This window comes from Gallinula chloropus, assembly GCF_964237585.1.
Source record: "Gallinula chloropus genome assembly, chromosome: 19".
NCBI classification, from domain to species: Eukaryota; Metazoa; Chordata; class Aves; order Gruiformes; family Rallidae; genus Gallinula; species Gallinula chloropus.
This window is the reverse complement of record NC_140104.1, coordinates 11,169,744-11,180,126: the sequence shown is the minus strand read 5'-3', so window position 1 is coordinate 11,180,126 and position 10,383 is coordinate 11,169,744. Positions and strand designations below refer to the sequence as shown.

The following is a 10,383-nucleotide window of genomic DNA, read 5'->3' as shown; positions in this document are numbered from 1 at the left end:
CATGGGCTGCTGGGGGATTTTATTTTAAGCAGAGCCTCTTGGGGAGGAGTAACGTGAGCTCCTTGAGTGACAAGTGATAGAGCTTGACTTGCTTAGCATGTCCCCCAGGAATCCCTTTCCTCTGCCATTTGCTAATTGAAAACTGCTAACATTTGGGTCTGGAGCAACTGCCGCCCTTAATGGGATGCTGGCTGGAGCATGCGTTGGTGGGACTAACACATGCTCACAGCCTGTCATCTGCTCGTCTCCATCTCTAGGGAAAGGGGCAAATACTCCCATATGCTGCTCTGGTTTCTGAAAGAGTGAAGTGGGGGCTGGAGCCAGACAGATTTTCTTTTATTCTCCCCTGCTCCCAGCTCTTGCTGGGGGGTTTGAAACCAGGGGCTGGGGGGGCTGCTGTTGGCTGCGGCCTGGGGCGTGAGCTCTGACTGAGATGAAGTCACAGGAACATGTGTTGCCCCCATGCCTGTGGGGTGAGGGGGGCTCAGGGCAGCCCCTCTGTGTCCTGCTCAGACCCTGCTGTGGGTGCAGGTCGCTCTGTGCAGCAGGAGCGGGTACCCCCCAGGCCTGGCTCAGGGGCACAGCCGCCGCTCCCAGCTGCGTGCGGGACTGTGGTACCCCTGGGGTGGCTCAAGCTGGGCCAGCGGGGCCAGGGAGGGGGGTGCGGGCTCAGCGAGGACAGCACACCGCACACCCCCACCCCGGGGCCAGAGCCCAGCCCTGGGACAGGCAAAAGGGGGGTTGGGTTGTGCACAGATCCCCGATGCTCCCCAGACTCCTGGGCTGGCTGTGCCCGGCGCGGTGGGTCCCACCCGCCCAGGGTGCCTCTGTCCGACGTGATGCTCCGCAAGCAGCGGCGGGTCCCAACCTCCGCCTGCTCCCACCACCCCGTGGGGCAGTTCCTCGGTCCCCGGGGCTGTCGGGGCCGCTCCCCCCTACCCCACCCCATAGGCGGGGAGGCGGAGCTCAGCCGGGAGGCGATTCCGGCGCCCGGCCCCCGGGTTCGGGGCGGTGTCAGGCTGGTTCCACCGCCCCGTCCGGCCCCCGGGCGGAGCCGGGCGAGGAGCGCGGAGGAACCGAGCGAGGAGCGGAGCCGCCGAGCGGGGAGTGGGGCGGCGGGATGCCGGGCTACGACTACAAGCTGCTGGAGCGGCCGCGGCGGCGGGTGCTGTGTCCGCTCTGCGGGAAGCCCATGCGGGAGCCCGTCCGCGTCTCCACCTGCGGCCACCGGTTCTGCGACACCTGCCTGCAGGAGTTCCTCAGGTGAGCCCCGGCACCGCGTGGAGCACCCCGCGGAGCACCCCACGGTACCCCCCGAGCCGGAGCCCCGCACCCCGGGGGGAGGGTGGGGTGGGCAGCGGACTGCTTCCCTTCTCCGCCCCCTTCTCCCCTTTCCTTCTCTCCCTTCTCCCCTTTCCTTCTCCCCCTTCCTTTTGCCCGTCAGCCTCGGGACATCGCGCCCGGGTTGCAGGGCCGACCCGCACGCCGGGGTACCCCGGGGAGGGGTGCAGAATGCCCCAAGGTGCGGGGTACCCTGGGACGTGAAGGGGATACGGGGTGCCCGGGGGTGCGGGATGCCCAGGACCGAGCAGCGTGGGGAGCCCCGAGGGTTCCTCGGGCGGGGGGAGGAGGTGTGCGGGGGGGTGCGGGACGCGCCGGGCCGGGGAGGGGGGCGCCCCGCGGGGTGCAGCGGCCCGTGGCCCGTCTCGGTGAGGAGGAGGAGGAGGAGGAGGAAGAGGAGGGCCGGGTGAAGCCCGGAGCGGCGAGTTTCGAGCGGCTGCAAAGATTTGTGTTTAACCCTTTCCTGCCCCGGCCCCGCCGGAGGAAGCGGGGGGGCGGGGGGAGTCCGGCCACCCCCGCGCCCACGGGTGAGCGCGGCCGGGAGCGTCAGCCGGGAGCGAGGGGACAGGGTCCTTTCCCACCCCCACCCCTCCTCCAGGCCCGGCAGCCCCGGGGCTGCACGCGGGACACGTGCTGGGCCCGGTTCTTGGCCGCCAGGCCCGGTGCGGGCCCGGGGTACCCCGTTGTTACGGGGAGTGGGGTGTCCGTACCCCAACTCCGGGCCGGGCGTGCGGCGCTGTTGGTGCCCCCCGGGCCCGGGTTTGTGCTGCCGCCTCCGGCTGCACCTCGCCCCGCCGAGAGAACCGACCTTTGCCCGGGCTGGGGGGCCCCGCGGGCCGGTTTCTGTGAAACCGGGCGTTCCCCGGGGCCCGTGCCAGGCAGCGCCTCCGCTCCGCTCCCCTCCCGCATCCGCCCCGTGGGCACCGCGGCTCTACCGAGGCGGCCGGATTCCGGGGTCCCCCCGCTGAGCCCTCCTCCCCCCCCCCAGAATCGCACCGGATCAGGTTTGGGGTCCCTCACGGGCTGGGCCATCTGTCCCCGCAACGAACGCGGGGGGATGTAGGGGGTGGGATGCTGCGGGTGGGTGCCGGGGCTCCCCCACCCTATCACCTCGCTGTGCCCCTGCACGCCGCGAAGGTCAGAGGCAAGGACGGTCCCCCCGGGTGCTGCCTCAGCACATTCCCTGCCCGGCCGAGCGTGAGGAATGGGGGAGGCTTTGTCGGGGATTAGGCGCTGGCTTTGGGTTGCCGTCCCGCTTCCCCGCCAGCCCCGGCACCCCAACACTATGCGTGGGGTGCAGGCAGGGCCAGCAGGACTGGCTGCCCCTGGAAAGGTGACAGGGCGATGCTGGCCATGGGGTGATGTTGGTTGTGGGGTGATGCTGGCTATGGGCACCCCAGAAAGGGTTGGATACCCAGCTCCAGCCTGGAGCAGCTTATCTCTGTGGGTGCGTGGTGACTCCCACGGAAACACCCACTGCAAACACCAGGCACGTGGCAGGGCTGGATGTGCCAATGTCCCCCTGGATCACACCCACGGCACGGGGCTGGTCTTCCTGGGGATCACTTGGCACCCCGGCACAGGGGTGGTGACCTCAGGGCATTGTTCTGTGCCCGGGCATCCCAGGTCAGCACGTGCCCGGTGGCACTGCTGTCGCCGTCGCGCCGTCTTGCGTCCGCTTGGCAGCCCAGCCCTGGTCGAGGCTGCGCCGGCGCCTGCCAACCGCGCGGTGATTAGACGTGCAGGAGCGGCGCACAGACAGGGCGACCTCGTGTCCCCATCCAGAGCCACCTCAGGGACATCCCACATATCCATGTTGTGTGTCCCATTGCCTCCTGCCCCGGCGTCCCCGATGGCATGTGGAGGTGTCACTCCTGTCTCTCCCTGGGCCCAGCACTGAAGGGGCCGGGGGTGATGATGGCTCCTGGCCAGCCAAGTCACAGGCCTGGCTGCCTCTTCGGCTCCATCCCTGCCCCTGCACAGGTCAGAGCTGAGTTGGGTCGATCCCATGTTGGGGATGACTCTTGGGAGCACCCCATCCTGTGGGCCCGGCAGGATGGGCACCCCTCCAAAGCAGCTGCCTGTCCCCCTCCATCCTGGCTCACCGCTGTGGCTGGTGGGGCCGTTTCCTGTGAGCGGGAGCCCCAGGGCCACGTGTCCGGGCTTCACATCTGGCATCCAGCTGTTGCCCCCCCCCTCACCCCTCCATCCCTGGGCCCCAGCACCTGGGGCTATGGGTGCCCATAGTTCCTGTCAGCACCTTTCTGGCCAGCTGCCGGCACCCTGCCTTAATCCCAGGGGGCCGGGGCAGATGATGGGGGCTGCTGGGGCTCCAGATGGTGCCACGCTCGCAGTGGCTGGCCCAGGCCCCTGGGGACCGTGGCCGCCATTCCTGGCTCGGCGGGGGGCTGCTGGGGGCGGGGGAGGGGGGTTGTCTGGCGGGGGCATTTCCCAGCTCAGACAGATGGAGCAGGATTAGAGCTGCGGTTCCCTGAGGGCCACGGCTGGATTTGGTGCGGGGTGAGCGCTCAGCAGTGGAGGGGCAGTGTTGATGTCCTGGGGTGGGATGTCAGGGGCGCCACGGGACATTGTAGCTGTGTCACTGCCGTTTCCTGGCCCTGAATTGATTCCCAGCCCCTCTCTGTGTCTTGCAGCGAAGGTGTCTTCAAGTGCCCAGAGGACCAGCTGCCCCTGGACTATGCCAAGGTGAGCCTGGCATGTGGCTGGGTACCCCGTGCCAAGGGGATGTGTTGCCGGTGCCCCCCACTGCGGGGCTGTCCCCAGGCTTCACACACTCACTGGCACAGCTGTGCCAGCCTGGCACGGCCGCCCGTGCGGAAGCAAAAGCCCTTTGTGCTGTGGGGCCGGGGAACGGAAACCCGCTCCCAACAAAGGGTGCTTGTTCGTGTGCAGGCGGGGGGGATCCGGCCCCGGGCAGGGTGCCTGCGGCTCCCAGCCAGGCTGAGGTGGAGGCGGGGGGTTGGGGGATGTCCATGTGCCCCCCACAGCCTGGTGCTGGATGCTGATGTCTGGTACTACCTCTCCAGATCTACCCTGACCCGGAGCTGGAGGCTCAGGTGCTGAGCCTGGCCATCCGCTGCATCCACAGCGAGGAGGGCTGCCGCTGGACCGGGCTCATCAAGCACCTCCAGGTAAGGGGTCCGTCAGGATGCTTGAGGAGGGGGTAAAGCTGCACCCGGCAGTCCCTGACTTTCACGACCTCTGTGTCTTCCCAGGTCCATCTTGGCACCTGTGGCTTCAACGTCATCCCCTGCCCCAACCGCTGCAGCGCCAAGCTGAGCCGCCGCGACCTGCCCGAGCACGTCCAGCACGGCTGCCCCAAGCGCCGGGTCAAGTGCGAGTTCTGCGCCAGTGACTTCACCGGCGAGGCCTTCGAGGTGGGTGCTGGAGGGGCCGGGGGGGGGGCACGGCCACGGTGGGGACACTATGGGGGACACAGCTGGCAGGGGTGGCGTGGGGGCACCAGGGCCAGGTTTGGGGGGTGCAGTGTGGGGACCTGGATGGGCTGCAGGGCACCGTGGGGCACAACCCAGCTGTGGGGACAGAGCCTGGGTGGGCGGGGGACACCGTGGGGGAGCACAGCCTAGCTACAGGGGAAGGGAGGGGGTGGGGGGCACTGCTTCCCTGGCAGGGCTGGCCAGTGAGGCCAGCTGCAGGGTGACGATGCTGCCAACGGTCCCCAGGGCCACCAAGGCACGTGTCCCCAGGAGAGCGTGTACTGTGAGAACAAGTGTGGGGCCCGCATGATGCGGCGCCTGCTGTCCCAGCACACCCTGGCCGAGTGCCCCAAGCGCACCCAGCCCTGCACCTACTGCGCCAAGGAGTTTGTCTTCGACACCATCCAGGTGAGACAGGGCACAGGGGGGGGTCCCTCACCCCAATGGCTCTTGGGCTTTGGCTGACGGCCACCCTCTGTCCCCAGAACCACCAGTACCAGTGTCCCCGGTACCCCGTGCCCTGCCCCAACCAGTGCGGGACGCCCAGCATTGCCCGGGAGGACGTGCCCACGCACCTCAAGGAGAGCTGCAACACCGCCATGCTGCTGTGCCCCTTCAAGGAAGCTGGCTGCAAGCACCGGGTGAGCGTGTCCCCAGCCCTGTGCCAGCATCCCTGTGTCAGTCCCACCCTGGCACCCTCGTGCTGTCCCTGCTGTGGTGTGCCTGTACCCCACAGCATACCCACACCTCTCCTGCCCTGACATCTGTCCCCCATGGTATCCCTGTTCTCTGTCCCATCTGTGTGGCTCCATGGTACCCTTGTCCCTCCTCACCCCTGTGTCACTTTGGCACCCAGGTGTCTCCGTGTCATCCCAACTGGGTGTCCCTGTGCCACCCCTGTGTCCCTGCAGCATCCCTGTGCCATCCTGCTCCAGTATCCCCATACTCCAGTGACATTTCCATGACATCCCCACAGCATCCTTCTGTCCTGTCCCACCCCATGTCCCCAGGCTGTCCCATGTCCCCAGCAACCCCCTCACTAACAATCCCTCTGTCCCTACAGTGTCCCAAGCTGGCCATGGGCCGGCACCTGGAGGAGAGCACCAAGACACACCTGGGCATGGTGTGTGCCCTGGTGAGCCGGCAGCGGCAGGAGATCCTGGAGCTGCGGCGGGATGTGGAGGAGCTGTCGGTGAGCAGCGACGGGATCCTCATCTGGAAGATCGCCGACTACGCCCGCAAGCTGCAGGAGGCCAAAGCCCGCAGCAACTACGAGTTCTTCAGCCCCCCTTTCTACACCCACAAGTACGGCTACAAGCTCCAGGTCTCAGCATTCCTCAACGGCAACGGGAGCGGGGAGAGCAGCCACCTCTCCGTCTACATCCGCGTGCTGCCGGGCGAGTACGACAACCTGCTGGAGTGGCCCTTCTCCTACCGCGTCACCTTCTCCTTGCTGGACCAGAGTGACCCTTCTCTCTCCAAGCCCCAGCACATCACTGAGACCTTCCACCCCGATCCCAACTGGAAAAACTTCCAGAAGCCGGGAGCCTCGCGCAGCTCCCTGGACGAGAGCACCCTGGGCTTCGGCTACCCCAAGTTCATCTCCCACGAGGACATCAAGAAGCGGAACTACGTGCGGGACAACGCCATCTTCATCAAAGCCTCTGTGGAGATCCCCCAGAAGATCCTGGCCTGAGCCCCGGTGCCCTGGGGTGGGGGGGGGACCAGGACATGAGCTGGGTGTCCCCGATGGTGCTGAGCCCCTGCCCGCAGCCGGTGCCCCTGGCTTGGGGATGCTGCCGTGACAGCAGCTGGTGGCTCTCAGGTAGGCAGGGGCTGGGGCTGCTCCCCCTTGCCCCTCCTTGGGGCTGGGACCTTGCTGCAGCCCCAACTGCCCCCTTCTGCCCAGGGCAGCCCCTTCTCAGGTGCCCAGGGGTGCTAGGGGGCTGGGCCCCCCGAGCTCCTCCCTGGGGCACTGGCTGTCCCTGTTGGCCTTGCTGGGGACCATGTGGGTCCCTACTGCCCAGAGCCATATTTTGTAAGCTGGTGCCCCCCTGCCCCCCGGGAGCACGGTTGTTATTTATTACCCCCGGGCTGGGGCCTGTTGCCCCCTCCTCACCTCTTCTTTTTCAATAAACTTTTCTTGTATTTATTATGGCTGCGTGAACATCTTCTGCTGGGGGATGGGGCAGGTGGTACCCTGTCCCCAGACCCTGCTGGCACAGGGCTGTGGTGGTGTGGCTGTGGGTGCTGGGGCCTGGGGGAGCCAGGGCTGGGCTGGGCTGGGGGGCTCTTGGGGGTGTAATCCCTGACCCACATCCTGGCAGCAGACAGGCTCAGATGGACACGGTTAATTCGGTAATCACCAGCAGCAGGGAGGTGCTGGAGGGGGGTGTGTCTCACCAGTACTGGGGTGCTGTTCCTCCTGCAGTCCCATCCCTCCCCCACCCCCTGCTGACCCCTTGTTAGTGTCAGGGTAATTACAGCTCCAGGGGAAGCAGGGAGCCGGAGCAGATGGATGAGGGGCAATGGCTGGGGCAGGAGGGGCACTGAGGTGCTTGTGGGAGGCCCAGGTGGGTCAGGCCCCAGGTGTCTATTGCCCCCCCACCCCCCTGCCCAAGATTGCCATGGCAGCGATGTGGGGGATGGGGGGGTGGCATCGCTGCAGCCTAATCCCACAATTGCATTAGTGGGGCCTCAGCTTAACGCAATTAGCCCCTAATTAGCTGCACCCCCTAGCCCTGGCCAGGCTGGGGGGGTGGGAATAGAGCTGCCGGGGTGTCCCCATATCCCTTGTGTCCCCCAGGAACATCCCCTTGGGCAGCTTCCAGCCCACCGGGGGGGGGTGGGGGGGGTGGTGGTCTGGTGCTGCTGGGGGTTGTGACACATGCCCTGGGCTGTGAGTGGCACCATGGGGGCCCACAGGCACCAGCTGGGAACCAGCTGAGCACCCTGCCTGTACTGGGCCCAGTGCCTGCCCAAACTGGTGGCCAATGGCAGCCCATTGTGGTGCTCAGTGCCAGCCTGTACTGGTGACCAGTGCCAACTCATACTGGTGCCAACTATCAGCCCCTACTGATGCCCAGTTCATGCCCACACTGGTACCCAATGCTACCCCTTACACCACCACCCAGCCTCAGCCCGGACTGGTGCCCAGTGCCACCTCAAACTGGTGCCCATTGCCAGACATTCTAATCCCCTGCAGCCATCTGTTCTGCCTCCCAGTGCCTGGAGCCAGCCGTGCCCAGTGCCCCCCGGTGCCCAGGGCCAGTCGGGTGCCTGGTACACAGTGCCCAGAGCCAGCCCAGTACCCAATAATTCCCCGTCCCCGCTGCCCAGCCTGGTACCCGCTGCCCTGCACCAGGAGCCTGGTGCCAGTCTGTGCCCGGTGCCCTGTACAAATGCCCACGGGGCTCGGTATCCCGGTGCCCGCTGCTGGTACCCGCGGGGCTCAGTCCCCGGAGCCCGGTGTCGGTACTCGCGGCTCTGGGGCGCCGCCGCGCGGTGTGTGCGGGGCCGCTGCGGGACGGAGCTTCGCCCCGCACACGGAACTGGCTCCCGCCGAGTCCCGGCTCTGCCGGACGGGAGGGTCCCCGTGGGTTCCCTGCCGCCTGCCGAGGGCCGAGCTGCTGCCCGGCTCCGCAGCCCGTGGCTGGGCTGACGGGCACTTTTATATCTATAGATCTATATAGAGCTCTCACTTTCTATATGTGACACATCATATATATATATATATATATCCCCGTATATTTTATATATATATAATATATAAAAATATAATATATAAATTATATATTATATAAAATATAATGTATAATATAAATAAAATATAATATTCTATATAATATATAGAATATATATTATTATATATAATAATATATATAATACAATTTTATATATATTATATTATATATAATATATATATTTATATTTTTATATATATATATATCATATAACATAACCCAGTCCGGTCTTGTTCAACACCTTTATCACTGACCTGGATGAAGGGATTGAATGTTCCCTCAGTCAGTTTGCAGATGACACTAAACTGGGAGGAAGTGTTGATCTGCCTGAGGGTAGGGAGGCTCTTCAGAGGGATCTGAACAGACTGGACCGATGGGCTGAGACCAGTGGGATGAGGTTTAACAAGGCCAAGTGCAGAGTGTTGCACATGGGACAGAACAACCCCAGGCAGCAACACAGGCTGGGGGAGACTGGCTGGAGAGCTGTCAGGAAGAGAAGGACCTGGGGGTGTTGGGTGACTGCAGGCTGAAGATGAGCCAGCAGTGTGCCCAGGTGGCCAGGAAAGCCAGTGGCATCCTGGCTTGTGTCAGAAATAGTGTGGCCAGTAGGTCTGGGGAGGTGATTGTGCCCCGTACTCGGCATTGGTGAGGATGCACCTCAAGTGCTGTGTGCAGTTCTGGGCTCCCCACCATAAGAAGGACATTGAGGCCCTTGAGCAAGTGCAGAGAAGGGCAACCAGGCTGGTGAAGGGGCTGGAGGGCAAATCCTGTGAGAAGTGGCTGAGGGAGCTGGGGGTGTTCAGCCTGGAGAAGAGGAGGCTGAGGGGAGACCTTATCACCACTTACAACTACCTGAAGGGAGGTTGTAGAGAGGTGGGCGATGGCCTCTTCAGCCAGGGGACAGGAGATGGGACAAGGGGCAATGGCATGAAGCTGTGCCAGGGCAGGGACAGATTGGATATTAGAAAAATTTTTTTTACTGAAAGAGTTGTCAGGGCTGGAACAGGCTGCCCAGGGAGGGGCTGAGTCACCTTCCCTGGATGTGTCCAAAAAAAGGGCAGATGAGGTACTTAGGGATCTGGTTTAGCTTAGGATGGGAATGGTTGGACTCGATCTTCAAACCTTGTGATTCTGTACCCTCCCCCCCCCAAATATGTATTTAATTTATATAATGTGCATCTGTACATGTACATTGCTGTATTTAATGCTATTTATGTGTTAATATCAATGTATATATGTAGCACTATTAATGTACAGTGCACACATGTACTATCCAACATACAGACTATTTAATAGATGTAATAATAGCTATTTAATATACAGTATATACACTCACACACACAGGGCACAGGCTGTGTCCCATTCCTGTAGCCAGACCATAGCAGGGTGTTATTATTCCCCATTAACAGCCCCCCACAGTCGTCGTGTGTCCCCCCCACCCCATTACTCCTGCGGGTGGGCGGTCCAGCGATGCAGCCCCCGCGCAGCAGCTCACGGAGAGCCCAGTGCCAGGAGCTGAGGGGACACAAGCCCAGGGGTTGCTGTGACCCCCGCAGTGCCTCGTCCCCCCGTCCCCCCACCGCCCCCAGGGGCTGATTTACACCCCTCTGCTTCCCCTGCTTGGGATTTTTGGGGGTTTCCCCCCCCACACCCCTTTTTCTTTGTCCCTCTCCAATCACAGATGTGCCGTTTGCCACCCGCTGCCGCTCCCAGCGCCCGCACAGACGCTCCCGGCTCCGTCTACCCGGGCGCTTCGCAGCCGGAGCCGCAGCACCGTGCGGTGCCGGGCTGGAAATGTCAGCCAGCTCGTCAAGCACCTCTTAACCTTCAGCAACCGGGGC

The 10,383-nt window shown here is 63.6% G+C and overlaps 1 protein-coding gene across 1 annotated transcript; it reads left to right on the top strand.

The window, feature by feature from the left end:
- The first annotated feature begins 1,092 nt into the window (after window positions 1-1,092).
- TRAF4 (TNF receptor associated factor 4) lies at window positions 1,093-6,952 on the top strand. The gene is made up of 7 exons (XM_084272827.1): window positions 1,093-1,263; window positions 3,996-4,047; window positions 4,389-4,493; window positions 4,578-4,739; window positions 5,046-5,207; window positions 5,285-5,440; window positions 5,863-6,952. Exons 1-7 carry the CDS (start codon window positions 1,121-1,123, stop codon window positions 6,493-6,495), a joined length of 1,413 nt encoding a protein of 470 aa, XP_084128953.1. The 5' UTR covers window positions 1,093-1,120; the 3' UTR covers window positions 6,496-6,952.
- The last annotated feature ends 3,431 nt before the right edge of the window (window positions 6,953-10,383 follow it).

Excerpts from the sequence above, each read along its gene's own strand:
- TRAF4 (XM_084272827.1), top strand. The coding sequence starts at position 1,121 with ATGCCGGGCTACGACTACAAGCTGCTGGAGCGGCCGCGGCGGCGGGTG. Across the intron at positions 1,264-3,995 it reads TGCCTGCAGGAGTTCCTCAG|CGAAGGTGTCTTCAAGTGCC; the intron begins GTGAGCCCCGGC and ends TGTGTCTTGCAG. Across the intron at positions 5,441-5,862 it reads AAGCTGGCTGCAAGCACCGG|TGTCCCAAGCTGGCCATGGG; the intron begins GTGAGCGTGTCC and ends CTGTCCCTACAG.